The sequence below is a fragment of the Aethalodelphis obliquidens genome, unplaced genomic scaffold, assembly GCF_003676395.1.
Source record: "Aethalodelphis obliquidens isolate GAN/ISIS:26980383/991018 unplaced genomic scaffold, ASM367639v1 scaffold47, whole genome shotgun sequence".
NCBI classification, from domain to species: Eukaryota; Metazoa; Chordata; class Mammalia; order Artiodactyla; family Delphinidae; genus Aethalodelphis; species Aethalodelphis obliquidens.
In genome coordinates, this window is record NW_020837991.1 from 1,664,288 (window position 1) to 1,688,711 (window position 24,424).

Below are 24,424 nucleotides of genomic sequence, written 5' to 3' on the forward strand. Positions count from 1 at the left end.
TAGTCCTAGGATTTATACACGAGTCTTTTCTGTTGTCAGTTAATTTTGAATAAGGTGAGAGGATTATGTTGAGGTTCTTTTATTGTTTTGCATATGGATGTCCAATTGTCCCATCACTATTTGTTGAAAAGACTGTGAATCCTTTCTGGAATTGGTTTTGCATCTCTGTAAAAAATCAGTTGGCTGTATTTATGTGTGTCTGTTTCTGGGTTCTCTGTCTGTTCCATCCTCTGATACCACACAGACTTGATTACTGTAGCTATATATCAATAATAAGTCTTGAGATTGGGTAGGCTGATTCCCCCCACTTCATTCTTCCTTTTCAGAATTCTTTTAGCTATTCTGATTCCACTTACTTTCCATGTAAATTTGTCTAAATGTACAACAAAATCTTTCTGGGATTTTGATAGAAATCAGGTTTTTGGGGGAAGCATTGACATCTTTATTATGTTGAGCTTCCAATCCATGAAAATGGACTGTCTATTTAGATCCTGTTTGATTTTTTTCCACTAGCATTTTGTAGCTTTCAATATATAAATCCTGTATGTTTTTTGTTAGATTTATACTTAAATATTTCTCTTTTTTTTGAATTTTTGTATATGGTATTTCAAATTTCATTTTCTCCATGTTTATTGCTAGTATATAGAAAAACAGTTGATTTTTATATGTTGATCTTGTAGCCTGTGAGCTTATTACTAACCTCACTTATTAGTTCTATAAGTATTTTATTTTATAAATTTATTTATTTATTGGCTGTGTTGGGTCTTCGTTGCTGTGCACGGGCTTTCTCTAGTTGCAGCGAGCGGGGGCTACTCTTCGTTTGCAGTGCGTGGGCTTCTCATTGTGGTGGCTTCTCTTTCTTGCCAAGCATGAGCTCTAAGTGCGCAGGCTTCAGTAGCCGTGGTTCGCGGGCTCTAGAGTGCAGGCTCATTAGTTGTGGCACGTGGGCTTAGTTGCTCCACAGCATGTGGGATCTTCCTGGACCAGGGCTCGAACCCATGTCCCCTGCATTGGCAGGCGGATTCTTAACAACTGTGCCACCAGGGAAGTCCAAGTGTTTTATTTTAGATTCTTTGGAATATACTACATAGATAGTCATGTCATCTACAAATAGAGTTATTTCTTCCTTTGTAGTCTGTGTACCTTCTATTTCCTTGCCTTGCCTTGCCTTATTGCCCTGGTTAGAACTTCCAATATTATATTGAAGAGCAGTGGTGAGAGCAGGCATTCTTGCCTTGTTCCTGATTTTACGGGGAATGCGTTCAGTTTTTCCACACTAAGTGTGATGTCTTTTGTAGATGTTGTTTGTCAAGTTGAAGAAAGTCCTTCTTTTTTTTAGTTTTCTGAGTGTTTACCATGAATGGGTGTTGGATTTTGTCAAATACCTTTTCTGCATCAATTGATTTGGTCATGTGATTTTTTTTTAAACCTTTTTTTTTTAAACTTAAATATGGTGGGTTACACTGATTTTTGAATACTGAACCAGCTTTGCATCCCTGGAATAAATCTCACTAGGTTGTGGTGTATAATTCTTTTTATTTATTGCTGAATTCTATGTTTGCTAATATTTATTAGGAGTTTTTGCAACTGTATTCATGAGGGATATTGGTCTGTAGTTTTCTTTTTTTGTACTCTGTTATATTTTGTTATCAGGTGATACTGACTTTATAGAAGTTAAGGAACTGTTCCATGCTCTTGTATTTTCTAGAAGATATTGTGTAGAAGTGATGTTAATTCTTCTTTAATCATTTGGTAGACATTTCCAGTGAAACTGTCTGGGCCTGCCTGGAGATTTCTTTTGGGGGATATTTTAAATTACAAATTCTGTTTTCTTAATAGTTACAGGACTATTCATTCTCTATTTCATACTGAATGGGTTGTGGTATTTTATACTTTTTGAGGAATTGGTCCTTTTCATTTATATAAGTTGTCTAATTTATGTGTGCAGCTCTGTCATTTGGTCCATACACACTTATATTTTCTTGGTGGATTAACCCTATTATCATTATGTTATGTTCTTCTCTGTTTCTGATAATTTTCTTTAGTCTCATGTCTACTCTATCTGATATTAATGTAGCCACTTCTGCTTCCTATTTATTAATGTTTGCATGATATCTCTTTTCCCATCTTTTTTCTTTCAACATACTTATTACATTTGAAGTTTCTTATAGACAGCATATAGTTGGGTCATCCCCTCATCCCCCCATCTGACAAATCTCTATCTTGTAACTGGTATATTTAGGCCATTTACATTTTTTTATTGTGTAAGTTTAAGGTGTACTATATGTTATTTTGATACCTTTATATATTGTAAATGATTGCAAATGTAGCAATATTTATTACACTACATAATTAAAGCATGATATTATTGTCTATATTCATTATATGATGGATTAGATCTCAAGGCTTATTTAATACTTGTTACAAGTTTGTACCCTTAAACACCATCACTCTTAACCTTCCCCACAGACCATTTGCATATGATGTAATTTTGATACGTTAAGTATGCCATTTTATTTTTTGTTTTCCTTTGGTTCTGTTTTTCATTTCTGTATGTTCTTTCACTTAAGCTTTTTGTGAGTTACTAGAACATGTTTTATTTTATCTTATTATTTATTTATTTTTACTTTTATTTATTTTTTGGCTGCACTGCACGGCTTGTGGGACCTTAGTTCCCCGACCAGGGAGCTAACCCAGGCCCTTGGTGGTGAGAGCGCAGAGTCCTAACCACTGGACTGCCAGGGAATTCCCATAGAACATGTTTTAGAATTACATTTTGATGTATCTGTAATGTTTTGAGTATCTCTTTGTATTGCTATTTTAATGGTTGCTCTAGTTGTTACATTATACATGTACACATATTTTTCAAAGTCCGGTGTTCACATTTTACCAGTCCAGTGAAGTATCAAACCATTACCTCTAAATTCCTTCTTTCTCTCTCATTTTATGGTATAATTGTTTTAAGTATTTCTTTTACATGTATTGAGAACCATATTAGATGGTGTTATAGATTTTGCTACAGCTGTCAAACTTATTAGAAAAATCAAGATGTGATTTTTATTATGTTTACATGTATTCTGCTTTGACCATATTTTTTTACCTCCTGATGTTTCAAGATTTCGTTTATTATTTACTGTTTAGTGAACTTCCTTTTGTCACTCTCTTAGGATAGATCTGCTGGCAACAGATCCTCAGTTTTCCTTCATCTGAGAATGTCTCAATTTCATCTTTGTTCTGAAGAATATTTTCAGTAGTATAGAATTCTGAGTTGACATTTCTTTCAGCACTTGATAAATGTGTGCTATTTCCTCTGGCTCTCCTGATTTCTGATTAGAAATCTGCTATCATTTGAATTTTTTTCCCCCGTGTACGTAGTGCATTGTTTCTGGCTACTTTCCTTGTCTTTAGTTTTCAGAAGTTTGACTCTGATGTGTGTATTTGGGGATTTATCTTATTTGGTGTTCATTCAGTTTCTTGAATACGTAGGTTTATGTTTCTTGCTAAATTTGGGAAATTTTAACCTATTATTTCTGGAATGTTGTTTTAGACCCACCCTCTTTCTCTAATGAAACTGATGACGCAGATGTTAGGTGTCCCACATGTCTCAGAGTTTTTGTTCATTTTTTTCTTCAATCTGCTTTTTCTCTGTTCTAATTAGGTAATTTCTACTCTTTATATTCATGTTCATTGATTATTTGTCATCTCTATTTGTTGTTGAGTCCATTCATTGAATAATTTATTAGCTATTTTTATATTTCTAAAATTTTCATTGGTTATTCTTGATATATATCTTTATATAGTTTTTCCTGATATTTTTCTGGTTTTGTGGAGACTTCCTGTTTCTTTTATGAATTTCAAACATGTTCTTACTTACTTATTGAAATATTTTAATGATAGCTGCTTTAAAATCCTTCCCAGATAATTCCAACATCTTTGTCATCTTGGTGTTGGTCTCTTTTGTTGTCTTTTGTCATCCAGTTTGAGATCTTCCTGGTTCTTGGTATGACGAATTATTCTTTATCAAAACCTGGACATTTTAAATATTATAAGACTGAATCTACTTAAGTCTTGCATTTTAGCAGACTTCCTCCTAATGCTCCTCTGCTGGGTGAAGAGGGCGTCTGCTTTGTTCCTTCATGTAACGGTGGAAGTCCAGGTTGTCCCCTGGGTCCCATTTGACACTGGCTCATTGTCACTGCTGAGAGGGCTGGGAATTCAGGCCCTTCTCTAGGCCTCTGCTGACACCAGCCTGCCTGGGAGTTGGAGAGACTTTCCCTGCTGCTCCCCACTAGCCTTCACTGATACTATGGTTACTGATAAGAGGTTGTGGTAGTACTTGCTCTCCACTGGGTCTCTGTTGATCCTACTCCAGCAGGACAGGAAGGGGCACCTTGTTTCTGCCGGGCAGAGATGGGAGTTCTGGCTCCTTGCATGGTCTCCACTGACACTGTGGTATGGGACTGGAGGTGGCCTGTTTCCATCTGGTAGCGATGAAATTCCCAGCTTCCCACTTGGCCTTCTCTGACACTGTTTGAGATGGGGGTGGGAGAGTGTCTTTCTCCATACTGGACTTTGCTGGTGGGAGTAATAGCCACAGCTATTTTTGTGTTGTTTGGCTGGAGTGAAAATGGTCTCTCTTGCCAGATTGGCCTTTTCCTTCTTAGGCTCTTTGGGTAGAGACAGCAGGCTTTCCTTGAGGCAGACCAAGAAAGGTCTGCACACGTTGGCATTTCTTGGTTGCCGCTTCTACATTATCCAGTCGGATGTAGGAGGCAAAAAGAAAACCCAGGGAACTCACTGTGTGTCCTTCTTAGGGTCATGAAGTCCCTAGACAGTCACCTGCTTTCTCTCTACCTTTCAGAGTCTCCTTGTGTTTGTTGTATGTATCGTGTCCAGGGTTTTCAGTTGTACTTAGAAGGAAGAATAGGGAAAACAACGTCTGCGTCTATTCTGTCTTACAGAAGCATACATTCTGTCTCCTGCTCTTGTAAGATAACAGGTTTAGATCTACATACGTATTTGCCAGGCCATAGCTCCCTGTTCTCCCCTGTGTATAGCCTTTGTCACATAATGACAATAATTGTAATTGTCTGTAAACATGTCTGCCCTGTCACCACCTGTGAGCTCATAAAGAAAGTCAGGCCTTTCATCTCCGTATTTCCCAGTATACGGTAGTCCTTTACTTGGTCAGTGGAGGCAGTCCACTGCCCATTTCTGGCAATGCCCTTTCATAGGCATGTCCTTGTGGAAAACTGCCAGTCACCTGCCCAGGCCTCAGACCTCAGACCCCCCGGTATCAGTCTTTTATATTCTCCTGCCAGGAACTGCTGGTAATTGGGCTGGGGAGGGTTTTGCTGCTAGGCTGGCTTCACCAAGAGAAAACTGGCTTTGGATGAATCTCGTTTATCACCTGGTCCAAACTGATCATTTCAGAGATGAACAAAACAAGGCCTACAGTAGTTAGATGACTTACTGAAGGTCAAGTTAGTGGTACAGCTGAAATGAAATTGGAATCTCTGGCAAGTCCAGTTCTCTTTTTTGTTGTGTTTTCCACCTACTTTATTTTACAGCCTGAAAGTAGATTCCAGTTGTGGGTTTGTTTTTTTAGGATCTTAAAACAAAGGGCATAAGCACACTGTCTCATGTTCTTTATTTATTGTTATTATTTTTAAAATATTTATTTATTTATTGGGCAGCACCAGGTCTTAGTTGCGGTGTGCGGGATCTTTAGTTGCAACATGGGAATGATCTCTTAGTAGTGGCATGTGTGCGGGATCTAGTTCCCTGACCAGGGATTGAACCTGGGCCCCCTTCATTGGGAGCGCGGAGTCTTAGCCACTGGACCACCAGGAAAGTCCCGTCATGTTCTTTATTTTTTTAATAGAGGGTCAAACTTTATTGACTGCAACTTGGAGAACCAATTTTAATATATTCCCGGTGGTTTCCAAATCGTATTTTTCAAAATTGAGGTATAATTGACATGCAACATTTTATTAGTTTCAGATATGCAACATAATGATCTGTATTTGTATATATTGCAAAATAATCACTGCACTAGGTCTAGTTAAAATCTGTCACCATAAAGAATTTTTTTTCTTGTGTTGAAATTTTTAATACATACCCTCTGTGCAACTTTCAAATATGCAGTATAGTAGTATTAACTATAGTCACCATGCTGTATATTATATCCCCATGATTTATTCATTAATTTATTTAATTTTTGGCTGCATTGGGTCTTCGTTGCTGCACGTGGGCTTTCTCTAGTTGTGGTGAGCGGGGGCTACTCTTTGTTGCCTTGTGCGGGCTTCTCTTTGCGGTGGCTTCTCTTGTGGAGCATGGGCTCTGGGTGCATGGGCTTCAGTAGTTGTGGCTCACGGGCTCTAGAGCGCAGGCTCAGTAGTTGTGGTGCACGGGCTTAGTTGCTCTGTGGCATGTAGGATCTTCCCAGACCAGGGCTTGAGCCCGTGTCCCCTGCATTGGCAGGTGGACTCTCAACCACTGTGCCACCAGGGAAGCCCCCAAGATGTCCTTTTTTAATGGCAGAATAATATTCCATTGTATATTTGGACCACATCTTCTTTATCCATTTGCTGATGGACACTTAGGTTGTTTCCATATCTTAGCTATTGTAAATAATGATGCAGTGAACATGGGGATACAGATATCTTTTTGAGTTAATGTTTTTGTTTCCTTTGGATGAATACCCAGAAGTGGAATTGCTGGATCAACTGTTAGTTCTATGTTTAATTTTTTCAGGAACTTCCTTCCATTACTGTTTTCCTTTTTGGAGGCACCAATTTATATCCCTGTCAGCTGTGTATGAGGGTTCCCTTTTCTCCACATCCGTGCCAACACTTGTTATTTCTTGTCTTTTTTTTTTTTTTTTGCGGTACACAGGCCTCTCACTGTTGTGGCCTCTCCTATTGTGGAGCACAGGCTCCGGACGTGCAGGCTCAGTGGCCATGGCTCACGGGCCCAGCCACTCCGTGGCATGTGGGATCTTCCCGGACCGGGGCACGAACCTGTGTCCCCTGCATCGGCAGGCGGACTCTCAACCACTGTGCCACCAGGGAAGCCCTCTTGTCTTTTTAATAATAGTCATTCTAACAGGTGTGAGGTGATACCTCATTGTGGTTTTGATTTGCATTTCCTTGATGATCAGTAATGTTGAGTATCTTTTCATGTGCCTGTTGGCCATCTGTATTTCTTCTTTGGGAAGTTGTCTATTCAGTTCTTCGGCCCATTTTTTAATCAGGTTATTTTTTTGCTGTTGAGTTGTATGAGTTCCCTATATGTGATTTGCAAATATTTTCTCCCATTCAGTAGGTTGCCTTCTCATTTTGTTAGTGGTTTCCTTTGCTGTACAGAAGCTTTTTAGTTGATGTAGTCCCCCATTTATTTTTGCTTTTATTGCCTTTGCCTTTGGAGTCAGATCCAAAAAATCATCACCATGACCAATGTCAAGGAGCTTATCACCTTTGTTTTTTTCTAGGAGCTTTATGATTTCAGGTCTTACATGTTTAATCCATTTTGAGTTAATTTTTGTGTATGGTATAAGATAGTGGTCTAGTTTCATTCTTTTGCATGTGGCTGTCTACTCTTCCCAGCACCATTTATTGAAGAGACTGTCCTTTCCCCATTGTATTCTCTTGGCTCCTTTGTTGTAAGTTAATTGACCATATACACTTGGGTTTATTTCTGGGCACTCTCTTCTGTTCCATTGATCTGTGTGTCTGTTTTTATGCCAATACCATACTGTTGTGATTACTTTGTAGTATAGTTTGAAATCTGGGAGTATGATGCCTCCAGCTTTATTCTTCTTTCTTTGGCTATTTTGGGTCTTTTGTAGTTTCATACAAATTTTAAGATTGTCCTGTTTTTGCAAAAAATGCCATTGGAAGTTTGTTAAGGATTGCATTGAATCTGTAGATTACTTTGGATAGTATGGACATTTTAACTATTCTTCCAATCCATTAGCTTGGAATATCTTTCCATTTATTTGTATTTTCAGTTTCTTTCATCAGTGCCTTATAGTTTTCAGTGTACAGGCGTTTCACCTCCTTGGTTAAATTTATTCCTAGGTATTTTATTGTTTTTTTGTTTGTTTTTGTTTTGCTTTTTAATTTTTATTTTATATTAGGGTATAGTTGATTTACAATGTTGTGTTAGTTTCAGGTGTACAGCAAAGTGATTCAGTTATACATACACATATATCTATTCGTTTTCAGTTTCTTTTCCCATATAGGTTATCACAGAGTATTGAGTAGAGTTCCCTGTGCTATACAGTAGGTCCTTGTTGATTATCTATTTTATATATAGTAGTGTGTATACGTTAATAATTTATTGTTTTTGATGCAATTGTAAATGGGATCGTTTTCTTAATTTCCCTTTCTGAATGTTTGTTATTAATGTATAGAAACGCAACAGGTTTCTGTATGTTGATTTCGTATCCTGCAACTTTACTGAATTCATTTATTCTTACAGTTTTTTTTGTGGAGCCTTTAGGGTTTTCTATATATAATATTCTGTCATCTGCAAGTAGTGACAGTTTTACTTTTTCCTTTCCAGTTTGGATGCCTTTTATTTCCTTGTCTAATTGCTCTGGCTAGGCCTTCCAATAGTATGTTGAATAAAAGTGATGAGAGTGGACATCCTTGTCTTGTTCCTGATCTTAGAGGAAATGCTTTCAGTTTTTCACCATTGAGTATGATGCTAGCTATGGGCTTGTCATATATAGCTTTTATTATATTGAGGAATGTTCTCTTTATACCCACTTTGTTGAGAGTTTTTATTATAAATGGATGTTGAAATTTCAAAATTGTATTTCTAATGGGCCTATATCTTTTCAGCAGGCATATGGCTATGGTCCATACAGTGGTGCATACCCGCCAGGAACTCAAGTTGTCTATGCTGCAAATGGGCAGGCTTATGCTGTACCCTACCAGTACCCATATGCAGGTAACTTATGCCAGCCTTTCATTCCTTGTTTCTCTTCATTTAGTGAGTAGATCAATAAAGCCTGAAGAATTTTTATTTCTCAATTTAAGGTGAGCTATGTTTCTTCTGGTTAGACTAGAAATCACTCCACTACTTAAAAAAAATATATATATATATCTTCACACTGCTTCACAAAAGTTAGAGTGGGCTTCATTTTTAAAACTTCACTATTGTATCCAGATTCATCCCCAAGAAGAGAATTTGTACTTACTGAAATTCATTTACATTAAGAAGCAACCAAACTAAGAGACCCATTTTAAGGGATAAAAGGTAATCTTTCTCTTTTATTTCCTTCTGGTAATATCCTTCAAAAATTATCACTACTTAGGTGTGATGTTCCATTTTGCAGGTGAAGTAGAGGCCTGGGAGGGCTTATGTTTATTCTGGGCTTTTAATGGGTTCCTTTCATCTTCCACCTCACCCGAAACAAGTTGTTAGGTATGAATGACTGGCCTGTGTAGGAGGCATCAAGTCCTAGGTGCAGCATGGTCAGGGGAAGTCTACAGGGCGGAGGTGCATGAATATGCTGGCGCCTACAACCAGGGCAAGAGGGACCAGAGCTACGTGCCTGATGGCCTGAAGAGTGAGGCCACACCCAGACCCCAATAAGCAGGTGAAGTCAGGCAGGGGCAGGTCACAGTGGATATTGCTTGTCAGAGTGACACACAGGAGAGTGAGTTGGTGAATAGACTGGAATGGGAGCCCAGAGCTTTCCAAGAGATCAGAACTCTAAGTGGCTGTGAGCAAACCTAGCACAGTGCCTTAACGCAGAAGCAGTAGAAGGAGAGTGTGTTACCAGAAGGGTGTGTGGTCACTGATATTAATGCCGCAGAGAAGCCAAGGGGCCTGCCACGGGGTCTCTGGATTTGGCCGGCCCCAGACTCAAAGTGTCCTTTTGGTTAGTGGTGGTTACTTTGGTTTCCCATGCATTAGCACCTAATACAAGAGAGTTTCTCCTGTTATCTGTGTCTGGAATCTGATGCAGTGCACTCATCTAGCATAGACTGAAGGATTCTGCCTTGCTTGATTTTTTTTTTTCATGTCAAGTTGAAAATTGATAAAATAATGATGCTGAAAAATGAACTGTCTATCCTCTAATCCTAGCACAACTATTTTTGTTTGAATTATTTTCCCCATGTAAAATAATTGTTTCATCTTTGTTATCTTACATTACTTTTTGCATTCTATTCTCATTTTATCAATAAAATTTTATGTATTTTGTTCAGAGTGCTACATAATCTTCTTAAGTATTTTTTTTTTTTTTGCGGTACGCGGGCCTCTCACTATTGTGGCCTCTCCCGTTGTGGAGCACAGGCTCCGATGCGCAGGCTCAGCGGCCATGGCTCACGGGCTCAGCCGCTCCGTGGCATGTGGGATCTTCCCGGACCGGGGCACGAACCCGTGTCCCCTGCGTCGGCAGGCGGACTCTCAACCACTGTGCCACCAGGGAAGCCCATTAAGTATTTTTAATGATTGCATACTGTCATGTGGGGTGATGTATTATTAGTTAAGCCTTTATTACTTTTTTCTTTTCATTTTTACTATTGTAGATATTGCTTTGAATATTTCTAATCATTTTCTTTTTCATTCCTGTTAAATATGTCTTAGAATACATTTCTGATTTCTCTACATTAAATTAATATGTCAAAGGGCAAAAACATTTTTGTTTCTTTTGATACCATTAAAAAATTATAAAAGTTTTCAAACACACAAAAGTAGAGACAGTAAATGAACTGTCAAATTTGCCTGTTACCAGCTTCAACAGTTACCACATCTTGTTTCACCTGTACCTTCTCTCCCCACCTCTGGATTGTTTTGAGGGAAATTCAGACTTTATATCATTTCATCTGACAGTATTACAGTAAGTCTTGATACCATTTACCAAGTTAATTTCCAGAATAGTTCATCAGTTTATAATGCCACTAGGAGTTAGTGATATACTGGTTTCTCTGTAGTCCCATAAAGATTACCTGTTGTTGTGCTCTGAAAGGTTTTTTTTTTTTGTGGTACACGGGCCTCTAACTGTTGTGGCCTCTCCCGCTGCGGAGCACAGGCTCTGGACGCGCAGGCTTAGCAGCCATGGCTCACGGGCCTAGCCGCTCCACGGCATGTGAGATCTTCCCGGACCGGGGCACGAACACGCGTCCCCTGCATCGGCAGGCGGACTCTCAACCACTGTGCCACCAGGGAAGCCCTGAAAGTTTTGATAAGGTCTTAACATGGAGTCAGGTTGCTTTAGTTTACATTTGTATGATGACTGGCAAAGATAAACATTGTACAGTTGTTTACAAATTAGATTTTCCCTTGTATGAATTATTTTTTTCCCCATGTATTTTGGGGTTGGTGGTCGGTTTTTAAGCCCTAGCCTAATCGTCTGATGAGAACCAGTCTTTTATTCAGCCCCTAGGCCACAGACTGGGATAATCCCAGCTGTTTCTAATTCTGTACAAAAGCAGAAGTTCTGTGCTTGTGCTTGTGAAGGGAATTTCTGTACATAGGATTCCATCCTTGCCTTTGACTTTGATGATGAAAAAAGAGACAGCACACTTGGGGCCACCTCAGCATACTTGCTACTGAGGGCTGAGTGCAGTCCATAGGCATTCGGCATTTGTGCTGTGACCAGCTAGCAGGGTGCTTGCTGTGGAAGGGCTGCTCAGTAGTGGTCGTCCCACTGCAGCATCGTGCTGGTAACCAGACAGGAGCTCTTCAGTCAGCCCGTCTAAGATACTCCGGTGCTTTGCCAGCTTCATGACACACTGCCTTGCAGTGTCCTTAGAGGCCCTGGTCGTGCAGAGAAGGTTAAAGGCCTTCTCTTTAATATGATTGGGGACTGGTGGCCGGGCAGCCAATTTAAAAGTGCTCAGAGTGCTGTGTACACACTAGAAGTATTCTGTTTTAATTTTCCCACATTAGTGGACATTTGTTCAGCTGTCTCTTGTTGTGGGCTTGAGGTCTTTGGTTTGAGTTGGCTCCTTTGGTTAGAGTCCTCTGTTTCTCTCTTACAGAGATGGTACTCATGTGACACATAATTGCACTACAGTTTCCAGGGCCAAGTCTGAGAGCAGACCTCTAGATTTTGTGATTCTTGGTGTCTCCTCCCCCATCTTTTATTGTTTACTCAATTCGTTGGTTTGATGATAATTTGTAAAAGTTACTTGCCTTTATTTAGACTTTCCTACAGTATCTAACTTAATTGTCATAGAAACAGTATCTGTCTTTTCTACATTCGTGTTTTGATCATTTATGTAAAGTTTAGTTAAATTAGATAATTAAAATAAGTACAACTTGGAAATGTCCCTAGTTGACTTTGTTAAGGACTTAGCTCCTGGGACTTCCCTGGTGGCGCAGTGGTTAAGAATCCGCCTGCCAGTGCAGGGGACACGGGTTCGATCCCTGGTCTGGGAAGATCCCACGTGCTGCGGAGCAACTAAGCCCGTGCGCCACAACTACTGAAGCCTGCGTGCCTAGAGCCTGTGTTCCACAGTAAGAGAAGCCACCGCAATGAGAAGCCTGCGCACCACAACAAAGAGGAGCCCCCGCTCGCTGCAATTGGAGAAAAGCCCGCATGCAGCAGCGAAGACCCAATGCAGCCAAAAATAAATAAATAAATAAATTTATTTTTTTAAAAAAAGGACTTAGCTCCCTGGTAGGAACAGAAGAAGTTGGCTCCTGGGCATGCATTGAGGAGATCCCTCTGGGGGTCTAACGGAGGGAATGCAGATTTAGAATTTTCAGGGGATCTTTTTTTTTTTCTTTTTTTAAATGTGGATTAAACATTTTTTTGTTTTACATCTTTATTGGAGTATAATTGCTTTACAATGGTGTGTTACTTTCTGCTTTATAACAAAATGAAACAGTTATACATATACATATGTTCCCATATCTCTTCCCTCTTGCATCTCCCTCCCTCCCACCCTCCCTATCCCACCCATCCAGGTGGTCACAAAGCACCGAGCTGATCTCCCTGTGCTATGCGGCTGCTTCCCACTAGCTATCTACTTTACGTTTGGTAGTGTATATATGTCCATGCCACTCTCTCATTTTGTCACAGCTTACCCTTCCCCCTCCCCATATCCGCAAGTCCATTCTCTAGTAGGTCTGTGTCTTTATTCCCATCTTACCCCTACGTTCTTCATGACATTTGTTTTTTCTTAGATTCCATGTATACGTGTTAGCATATGGTATTTGTCTTTCACTTTCTGACTTACTTCACTCTGTATGACAGACTCTAGGTCCATCCACCTCACTACAAATTACTCACTTTCATTTCTTTTTATGGCTGAGTAATATTCCATTGTATATATGTGCCACATCTTCTTTATCCATTCATCTGATGATGGACACTTAGGTTGTTTCCATCTCTTGGCTATTGTAAATAGAGCTGCAATGAACATTTTGGTACATGACTCTTTTTGAATTATGGTTTTCTCAAGGTATATGCCCAGTAGTGGGATTGCTGGGTCATATGGTAGTTCTATTTGTAGCTTTTTAAGGAACCTCCATACTGTTCTCCATAGTGGCTGTACCAATTCACATTCCCACCAGCAGTGCAAGAGTGTTCCCTATTCTCCACACCCTCTCCGGCATTTACTGTTTCTAGATTTTTTGATGATGGCCATTCTGATGGTGTGAGGTGATACCTCATTGTAGTTTTGATTTGCATTACTCTAATGATTAATGATGTTGAGCATTCTTTCATCTGTTTCTTGGCAGTCTGTATATCTTCTTTGGAGAAATGTCTATTTAGGTCTCTGCCCATTTTTGGATTGGGTTGTTTGTTTTTTTGTTATTGAGCTGCTGCTTGTAAATTTTGGAGATGAATCCTTTGTCAGTTGCTTCATTTGCAAATATTTTCTCCCATTCTGAGGGTTGTCTTTTGGTCTTGTTTATGGTTTCCTTTGTTGTGTAAAAGCATTGACAAGCAATGAAGTTTCATTTGGTCCCATTTGTTTATTTTTGTTTTTATTTCCATTTCTCTAGGAGGTGGGTCAAAAAGGATCTTGTGTGATTTATGTTATAGAGTGTTCTGCCTATCTTTTCCTCTAAGAGTTTGATAGTTTCTGGCCTTACATTTAGGTCTTTAATCCATTTTGAGCTTATTTTTGTGTACGGTGTTAGGGAGTGTTCTAATCTCATACTTTTACATGTACCTGTCCAATTTTCCCAGCACCACTTATTGAAGAGGGTGTCCTTTCTCCACTGTACATTCCTGCCTCCTTTATCAAAGATAAGGTGACCATATGTGCGTGGGTTTATCTCTGGGCTTTCTCTCCTGTTCCGTTGATCTATATTTCTGTTTTTGTGTCAGTACCATACTGTCTTGATTACTGTAGCTTTGTAGTATAGTCTGAAGTCAGGGAGCCTGATTCCTCCAGCTCCGTATTTCGTTCTCAAGATTGCTTTGGCTATTAGGGGTCTTTGGTGTTTCCATACAAATTGTGAAATTTTTTGTTCTAGTTCTGTGAAAAATGCCAGTGGTAGTTTGATAGGGATTGCATTGAATCTGTAGATTGCTTTGGGTAGTAGAGTCATTTTCACAATGTTGATTCTTCTAATCCAAGAACATGGTATATCTCTCCATCTACTTGTATCATCCTTAATTTCTTTAATCAGTGTCTTATAATTTTCTGCATACAGGTCTTTTGCCTCCGTAGGTAGGTTTATTCCTAGATATTTTATTCTTTTTGTTGCAATGGTAAATAGGAGTGTTTTCTTGATTTCACTTTCAGATTTTTCATCATTAGTGTATAAAAATGCCAGAGATTTCTATGCATTAATTTTCTGTCCTGCTACTTTACCGAATTCATTGATTAGCTCTAGTAGTTTTCTGGTAGCATCTTGAGGATTCTCTATGTATAGTATGTCATCTGCAAACAGTGACAGCTTTACTTCTTCTTTTCTGATTTGGATTCCTTTTACTTCCTTTTCTTATCTGATTGCTGTGGCTAAAACAACCAAAACTATGTTGAATAAGAGTGGTGAGAGTGGGCAACCTTGTCTTGTTCCTCATTTTAGTGGAAATGGTTTCAGTTTTTCACCATTGAGGACGATGTTGGCTGTGGGTTTGTCATATATGGCCTTTATTATGTTGAGGAAAGTTCCCTCTATGCCTACTTTCTGGAGTGTTTTTATCATAAATGGGTGTTGAATTTTGTCAAAAGCTTTCTCTGCATCTATTGAGATGATCATATGGTTTTTCTCCTTCAATTTGTTAATATGGTGTGTCACGTTGATTGATTTGCATATATTGAAGAATCCTTGCATTCCTGGAATAAACCACCCTTGATCATGGTGTACGATTCTTTTACTGTGCTGTTGGATTCTGTTTGCTATTATTTTGTTGAGGATTTTTGCATCTATGTTCATCAGTGATATTGGCCTGTAGTTTTCTTTCTTTGTGACATCCTTGTCTGCTTTTGGTATCAGGGTGATGGTGGCCTCGTAGAATGAGTTTGGGAGTGTCCCTCCCTCTGCTATATTTTGGAAGAGTTTGAGAAGGATAGGTGTTAGCTCTTCTCTAAATGTTTGATAGATATCGCCTGTGAAGCCATCTGGTCCTGGGCTTTCGTTTGTTGGAAGATTTTTAATCACAGTTTCAATTTCAGTGCTTGTGATTGGTCTGTTCATATTTTCTATGTCTTCCTGATTCAGTCTTGGCAGGTTGTGCATTTCTAAGAATTTGTCCATTTCTTTCAGGTTGTCCATTTGATTGGCCTAGAGTTGCTTGTAGTAATCTTTCATGATCTTTTGTATTTCTGCAGTGTCCATTGTTACTTCTCCTTTTTCATTTCTAATTCTATTGATTTGAGTCTTCTCTCTTTTTTTCTTGATGAGTCTGGCTAATGGTTTATCAATTTTGTTTATCTTCTCAAAGAACCAGCTTTTAGTTTTATTGATCTTCGCTATCGTTTCATTTCTTTTTCATTTATTTCTGATCTGATCTTTAAGATTTCTTTCCTTCTGCTAACTTTGGGGTTTTTCTGTTCTTCTTTCTCTAATTGCTATAGGTGCAAGGTTAGGCTTTTTATTCGAGATGTTTCCTGTTTCTTAAGGTAGGATTGTATTGCTATAAACTTCCCTCTTAGAACTGCTTTTGCTGCATCCCATAGGTTTTGGGTCGTCGTGTCTCCATTGTCATTTGTTTCTAGGTGTTTTTTTATTTCCTCTTTGATTTCTTCAGTGATCACTTCGTTATTAAGTAGTGTATTGTTTAGCCTCCATGGGTTTGTACTTTTTACAGATCTTTTCCTGTAATTGGTATCTAGTCTCATAGTGTTGTGGTCGGAAAAGATATTTGAAACAATTTCAGTTTTCTTAAATTTACCAAGGCTTGATTTGTGACCCACGATATGATCTATCCTGGAGAATGTTCCATGAGCACTTGAGAAAAATGTGTATTCTGTTGTTCTTGGGTGGAATGTCCTATACATATCAATTAAGTCCATCTTGTTTAATGTATCATTTAAAGCTTGTGTTTCCTTATTTATTTTCATTTTGGATGATATGTCCATTGGTGAAAGTGGGGTGTTAAAGTCCCCTACTATGAACGTGTTACTGTCGATTTCCCCTTTTATGGCTGTTAGTATTTGCCCTATGTATTGAGGTGCTCCTATGTTGTGTGCATAAATATTTACAATTGTTATATCTTCTTCTTGGATCAATCCCTTGATCATTATGTAGTGTCCTCCTTTGTCTCTTCTAATAGTCTTTATTTTAAAGTCTGTTTTGTCTTATATGAGAATTGCTACTCCAGCTTTCTTTTGGTTTCCATTTGCATGGAATATCTTTTTCCGTCCCCTCACTTTCAGTCTGTATGTGTCTCTAGGTCTGAATTGGGTCTCTTCTAGACAGAATATATATGTATCTTGTTTTTGTATCCATTCAGCCAGTCTGTGTCTTTTGGTGGGAGCATTTAATCCATTTACATTTAAGGTAATTATCGATATGTATGTTCCTATTCCCATTTTCTTAATTGTTTTGGGTTTGTTATTGTAGGTCTTTTTTTCTATTGTGTTTCTTGCCTAGAGAAGTTCCTTTAGCATTTGTTGTAAAGCTGGGTTGGTGGTGGTGAACTCTCTCACCTTTTGCTTGTCTGTAAAGATTTTAATTTCTCCATCAAATCTGAATGAGATCCTTGCTGGGTAGAGTAATCTTGGTTGCAGATTTTCTCCTTCATCACTTTAAATATGTCCTGCCAGTCCCTTCTGGCTTGCAGAGTTTCTGCTGAAAGATCAGCTGTTCACCTTACGGGGATTCCCTTGTGTGTTATTTGTTGTTTTTCCCTTGCTGCTTTTAATATGTTATCTTTGTATTTAATTTTTGACAGTTTGATTAATATGTGTCTTGGCGTGTTTCTCATTGGATTTTTCCTGTATGGGACTGTCTGTGCTTCCTGGACTTGACTAACTATTTCCTTTCCCATATTAGGGAGGTTTTCAACTATAATCACTTCAAATATTTTCTCAGTCCCTTTCTTTTTCTCTTCTTCTTCTGGAACCCCTATAATTCGAATGTTGGTGCATTTAATGTTGTCCCAGAGGTCTCTGAGACTGTCCTCAGTTCTTTTCATTCTTTTTTCTTTATTCTGCTCTGCAGTAGTTATTTCCACTATTTTATCTTCCAGGTCACTTATCCGTCCTCTGCCTCAGTTATTTTTCTATTGATCCCATCTAGAGTATTTTTAATTTCATTTATTGTGTTGTTCATCGTTGCTTGTTTCATCTTTAGTTCTTCTAGGTCCTTGTTAAATGTTTCTTGCATTTTGTCTGTTCTGTTTCCAGGATTTTGGATCATCTTTACTATCATTATTCTGAATTCTTTTTCAGGTAGACTGCCGATTTCCTCTTCATTTGTTAGGTCTGGTGGGTTTTTATCTTGCTCCTTCATCTGCTGTGTGTTTTTCTGTCTTCTCATTTTGCTTATCTTACTGTGTTTGGGGTCTCCTTTTTGCAGGCTGCAGGTTCGTAGTTCCCATTGTTTTTGGTGTCTGTCCCCAGTGGCTAAGGTTGGTTCAGTGGGTTGTGTAGGCTTCCTGGTGGAGGGGACTAGTGCCTGTGTTCTGGTGGATGAGGCTGGATCTTGTCTTTCTGTTGGGCAGGTCCACGTCTGGTGGTGTGATTTGGGGTGTCTGTGGACTGATTATGATTTTAGGCAGCCTCTCTGCTCATGGGTGGGGCTGTGTTCCTCTGTTGCTAGTTGTTTGGTATATCGTGTCCCACGCTGTAGCTTGCTGGATATTGAGTGAAGCTGAGTGCTGGTGTTGAGACGGAGATCTCTGGGAGATTTTTGCCGTTTGATATTACGTGGAGCTGCGAAGTCTCTTGTGGACCAGTATCCTGAAGTTGGCTCTCCCACATCAGAGGCACAGCACTGACTCCTGGCTGCAGCACCAAGAGTCTTTCATCCACACGGCTCAGAATAAAAGGGAGAAAAAGTAGAAAGAAAGGGGGGGGAGAGAGAGAGGGAGAGAGAAGGAGAGAGGGAGGGAGGGAGAGAGAGAGAGAGAGAGAGTGAGAGAGAGAGAGAGAGGAGAGAAAGAAAGAGGATAAAATAAAATAAAGTAAGATATAATAAAGTTATTAAAATAAAAAATAATTAAGAAAAAAATTTAAAAAAGACGTATAGAACCCTAGGACAAATGGTGAAAGCAAAGCTATACAGACAAAATCTCACATAGAAACATACACACAAAAAGAGGAAAAGGGGGAAAAAATCATAAATCTTGCTCTCAAAGTCTACCTCCTCAATTTGGGATGATTCCTTGTCTATTCATGTATTCCACAGATGCAGGGTACATCAAGTTGATTGTGGAGCTTTTTAATCTGCTGCTTCTGAGGCTGCTGTGAGAGATTTCCCTTTCTCTTCTTTGTTCGCACAGCTCCCGGGGCTCAGCTTTGGATTTAGCCCCGCCTCTGCGTGTAGGTCGCCGGAGGGCGTCTGTTGTTCTCTCAGAGAGGATGGGGTTAAAGGAGCCGCTGATTCGGGGGCTCTGGCTCACTCAGGCCGGGGGAATGGAGGGTTACGGAGTGTGGGGCGTGCCGTGCGTTCTCCCCTGGAAGTTGTCCCTGGATCCCGGAACCCTGGCAGTGGCGGGCTGGACAGGCTCCCCGGCAGGGAGGTGAGGAGAGTGACCTGTGCTGCGTCTCGCACCCGTCTCTGGAGTTCCTTTAAGCAGCCCTCTTAATCCCCTCTCCTCATGCACCAGGAGACAAAGAGGGAAGAAAAAGTCTCTTGCCTCTTCGGCAGGTCCAGACTTTTCCCTGGACTCCCTCCCGGCTAGCCGTGGTGCACTAGCCCCTTTAGGCTGTGTTCACGCCGCCACTCCGACTGAAGCCCGAGCTTCAGCTCCCAGCCCTGCCTGCCCCGGTGGGTGAGCAGACAAGCCTTTCGGGCTGGTGAGTGCCGGTTGGCACCGATCCTCTGTGATGGAATCTCTCCGCTTTGCCATTCTCACCCCTGTGGCTGCGCTCTCATCCGCGGCTCCGAAGCTTCCCTCCTCCGCCACCCGCAGTCTCCGCCCGCGAAGGGGCTTCTAGTGTGTGGAAACCTTTCCTCCTTCACGGCTCCCTCCCACTGGTGCAGGTCCCGTCCTTATCCTTTTGTCTCTGTTTTTTCTTTTTTCTTTTGCCATACCCAGGTACGTGGGGAGTTTCTTGCCTTTTGGGAGGTCTGAGGTCTTCTGCCAGCATTGAGTAGGTGTTCTGTAGTTGTTGTTCCACGTGTAGATGTATTTCTGGTGTATCTGTGGAGAGGAAGGTGATCTCCGCTTCTTACTCTTCTGCCATCTTCCCCCTCTCCTCTCCAGGGGATCTTTTAATTAGGTCAGCTTACAGGTTCCTACTGTATTACATTTCACTAGTTGGAGTTGCCTAATTGAAATTATTTAAATTTCAAGGCTGTGATAGTGAATGCTACAGTTCACCAGTTTTGTAGTTTAAACATACTGCCCTCAACCCCCGTGTGCCTCACTTTTGCCTGTCTATAAAATAGGGATAACAGGAAGCTCGACTCATAGGGTTCTTGTGAGGATTAAGTGAGTCAATGAATGTAAATGCTTGTAATACTATAAGTGCTTAGACTAGTAAGCACTTGTAGATGTTAGCCTTTAGTGTCACTGTTGGTTTCACTTCCATTCTTCATCTACGTGGACATATCACTATTGGATTAATCTGTTTCCTAGGGTTGAACTGCTAAGGGAATAGTGGGTCAAGGAGGAAAGTTAACACTATATGTGAGCAATTTTAAAGCTAATTAGCTATTGGACCATATATTGTGAAGCATAGAAGAGAACAAGCAATACATTTCCAGTTGTAAACTCTAATTGTGCAAATAAACTTTAAATTTGTTTAAAGTTTGCTTTTTAGAAGTTTTCCCCCTAGCATAAATATTTTTCCCCATAAAGACATAAGGTTAAAAATGAAGAGCAGGTTAGGTTAGCAGATTAAAGGTTTAATTTAAAAACGGTTTGCATGAATACTAAGAAGCTAATTAACTTCCAGGTGGGTTTTTCTTCTTAGCTGTCAGTGGGGATTCTTGACTCTCCTATTGTCTCTAGGCTCTGTGTGTCTCCCACACTCCTTGTCTGCCTGCCATCCTGATGAGCAGAATGTGCGGGGCTGAAGTGGACACTGGAGGCTGGGGGTTGCAGCTCCATTAGGATTCTGCTCTCTGCAGTGTCTGGGACTGTGGACCTTGGGAAGCTGCGCATCTTGATTTTCTCTTAGTGCCATCTTAGAAATGGAGGTGTCCTCCTCACTTGGCCAAGTCCAGTCACTGTCGCCTGTGGTGGAGGAGAGCTGGGGAGCACTCACTGCAGTCACCCCACCAGCGCTCCGAGGGAGGGGTGCAGTGCATGGAGAAACCTCTGGAAGGGTCCCAGTCAAGTGAGCCATCTTTTTGAGTGAATGTGGGACTTCACAAACTGCTCCTATTTTTTCCTTCTTTTCTAGGACTTTATGGACAGCAGCCTGCCAACCAAGTCATCATTCGTGAGCGGTATCAAGACAATGACAGTGACCTGGCGCTGGGCATGCTGGCTGGAGCAGCTACAGGCATGGCCTTAGGGTCTCTGTTCTGGGTCTTCTAGAGTCCTTGGAACCTGGATGTGCATAGCTTCTGATACCCTGTGTGCAATAATATAATTTGCAGGGCATTTCTGTTTGTTACAAATGTTTTTAATAATAGTTTTAGTAGTTCTTTTGAAAGTAGTGACATCATACTTATAACTAATCCATATATGTACCATGGAGAAGGCTTTGGAGTGCTGTTAAAACGTGGACTATTTGGGGGCACTGGCTCATTCTAGGAGTTTTTTTATGGAACTCTCAGAATACCTTATTTGAACACACCTGTTTGGAAAGGGCATTTTCCTTTTAGAGTTAGGCCTTAGTGCTTAAGGGGTAGTTATTTTAGTGTTACGCGAGTAACGTCGTGATGTATGAGTGGTGAGTGATTGTGGCAAGAAGAACTGCAGCTGTTTTGGTTTAATGCCAGACTTTGAAACCTCAGACCAGACCTGGATGCACATTACTTCAGGAGTCGTAGGCTGGAACCTTCCTGAGGCAAAGGTGTGATATCGCCACAGCCTCTGGGGCTCTGCAGGCTTCCAACAAAACCGACTGTTTAGGATGATGGGCGGGATGGCAGATCCCCCGCTTTAAAATGATGCTTTTCATTTTATTTTTACTAGTTTGTTTTTGGTAGTGATCTTGGAAAACATCCCAAATTAGGAGTAGGCTTGAGTCTCAGCGTTTTAGGGCTTTATCATTTAAAACTTGAACAAGACAAAACAATTACAAACAAGTGTGTAGAGGTAGATTTGCTTTATTCAGAGGCATCATGTTTTAAGTGTTTGAGTGTTTTCATTGCCACTTCAGTCTACTTATAGCTTAGTTTTCTACTTGTTGAGAAAGTAATATTAAGAGAATGGTGAGGAAAGTGGAATGAGAGCCATAGTTACAGTGTTATTGTTTCAGGGGATTGGGCTGCACTGAGGGTCCTCTTTCCCACCCTTCTGAAGGCTGCTAAAGAGCCCGTTTCCTGTCCTGTGCAGGACTGGGGCACTGTGGCTGTCCCTGAGCATTGGGGTGCGTGGAGCCCTGGTGGTGGCATGGTGGGGGAGACTCAGGTTACAGATGGGAGTTGCGGCCTAAGGACATGAATGACCTGCTCAGGGTATTACTCCACCTGACCAGGACACTGGCCTTGTTTTCATTCTTGACTCAAATGTCACAGAGAAGCTTAAAACCATTTAATTTGAGCCCCAACTATGTGTGAAGCTCTGGAAGACTTCGTGCATTTTTCTTACTTCTTTATTTATGTAAATTTTAAAACATCAGTTATTCCAGTTTTCTGTCCTGCATGCTTTTAAAAATGTACTTTTACAAAGGCAGTTTAGCGCATTGAAGGTCTCTACTCCTGTACTCCATGTGACCCAATTTTCCATAAAATACACTCCTAGTAGCACAAATTCCGTTTTTATTCTATGTGGGCAGTTACATACATAGTCTTTTGTTTCACTGATCAACCCACTCCATCTCTAAGGCAGACTTAAATAGATCTATCTCCGTATGAAACCAGATGCCAAATGAACTTTGTGGTGACCACAGGTGTGTTTTCCTAGCCAATTCTATTGCACTTGTTGACACTGGAGAGTCTGTTTCCAGCTGAAAAGAAGCATACTTGGCTGTCATCTCTTTGGATGTTTGACATGGTGGAAAGTTGCCAGATGTGATGTGTGACGACACTGGTTTTCATGGTTAAAAATGTTGCTTTAGTTATTTTACATCGTATGTAGTAAGAATGGTTCTTTTCAGGTGGTAATCATTATTCGAGCTGTATGTTTTACTTACAAAATACTAAACTCAGTTTTTAATGTTGCATCATTTTGAACTTGGAGTTACTGGAACCACTGGTACTGAGTTACGTCAGTGAAACGCCTTTGAAGCAGATGGTCTCCTTGTGTTTCCCTGGCTTCCCTCTGACAGAACGGGGAGAGCTATGGACTGAAACTCGTGCACACGTGTGCCCCCCCATCTTCAATCCCTGTCCCCAGCGGGGCCAGTCCCACTGGGCAACTGTAGTTGAGTCTGGAAGTTCACTGTCACTAGTGACTTGATCCTGAGAGGAAATGCATACTCTGTATAAAGATGGGCTGAGATACTTCATTTCCCTGGCCCCAGCTCTCATAGATGCTAGCGCTTAGGTAATCAAGAAGGTGAGTTGGAAGGAACTTGTTCAGGTTTAGTCAGTATTTTACTTCCATGTGTACTTTTAACTGGTTGGCTGTTGACATTGCACACATGCCAGTTGGCTTGTTTCTTAGCTTGAGTTAAATTCAGGGTCTTAGATGTAAAGAGAAGGGAGAGACCAGTGGTTGTTTCAGATCATCATTCATGAAACGGGCCAGACCGGGACACAAGATCTGGATCACGGGAGAAGTTCCTGCCATTGAGACAGAATGGCCCACATTTATTTTCTACATTACTTGTGATACTGTGTGATCTTTCTCCTTCCCAAGTTTATGTAGACACCAGCATGGGATGCAGTTCCATTTTTTTCTCCTAGGGTTGATCTTTTTTTCTGATTGCTTGCCTGTCTCTAGTATTCTGTTGTGTCCTCAGAACCTATTTTTCCCTGTATATGCAAATTGTATGTTTATAAGTGAAAATGTTAATACATTAAATGATTGTTAACCTTAAAGCATATTTCATTGACTTCTATTGTTTTTTTAAAATTCAATTTATTTAAACTATAAAGATAAAAACGGTTCATGCGTTTCTCCCATCCCCACCCCCTCGCTCTGACAACCATGAATCTGGTTTTGTTTTTTTTTTTTCATTTATTTTCTAGTAACACAGTCAGCTTTTTCTGCTGCATCACAGGCAATAAGAATGCCTTTTATTGAGTATTCCATAAGTGCTAGGGAATGTATTGTCACATCAGAAAACAATAACTTATTAAATTCCTATATTAACTCCATAAGGGGTGTATTATCCAAGTTACTCTGGGTTAAATTCTTTTCTTGGGAGCGCACAGGTAGTAACTGAAACAGATTTACATCTGATATTAAAACATATTCTTTTTCCCTGTGCCACGTGTATATGAGAGTAATTTCCACAAGAACATCGCAGGGGTCAGTACTTCTAGGATGACTATTAAAAAACTGACAGTATCTTCCTCAACCAGATCTACTTGGCCTTGTGGGTTCAGTAACTTCTCCAATATCTTTGGGTACACGACTTTGTGTTTTTGTTGTTTTGTTTTAAAAAATTATTTACATTTTTTTTTCATTTCTGCATTACCTCACTCTCTTCCTGGCTAGCTTTTCTGTTTATCTCGCCTGTTGCAGACTTTGATTAAATTGTGATGTGTGGTTGCCTGTAATAGTTTAAGATTAGGAATCTCATACTAGAAGCTCTGGGTCTGT

The 24,424-nt window shown here is 40.2% G+C and overlaps 1 protein-coding gene across 5 annotated transcripts in view; it reads left to right on the forward strand.

Moving 5' to 3' along the window:
* PLEKHB2 (pleckstrin homology domain containing B2) overlaps window positions 1–23,702 on the forward strand; it is a 49,400-nt gene extending 25,698 nt beyond the window's left edge. For 3 of the 5 annotated variants that reach the window (XM_027082480.1, XM_027082481.1, XM_027082484.1), the window contains 2 exons: window positions 8,850–8,958; window positions 20,946–23,702. In XM_027082480.1, the coding sequence (XP_026938281.1) occupies window positions 8,850–8,958; window positions 20,946–21,082 (246 nt within the window). In that variant the 3' untranslated portion in view covers window positions 21,083–23,702. The remainder of the gene's footprint in view (window positions 1–8,849; window positions 8,959–20,945) is intronic. The other 2 variants (XM_027082482.1, XM_027082483.1) reach the window with 2 other exon arrangements.
* Window positions 23,703–24,424: the final 722 nt, after the last annotated feature.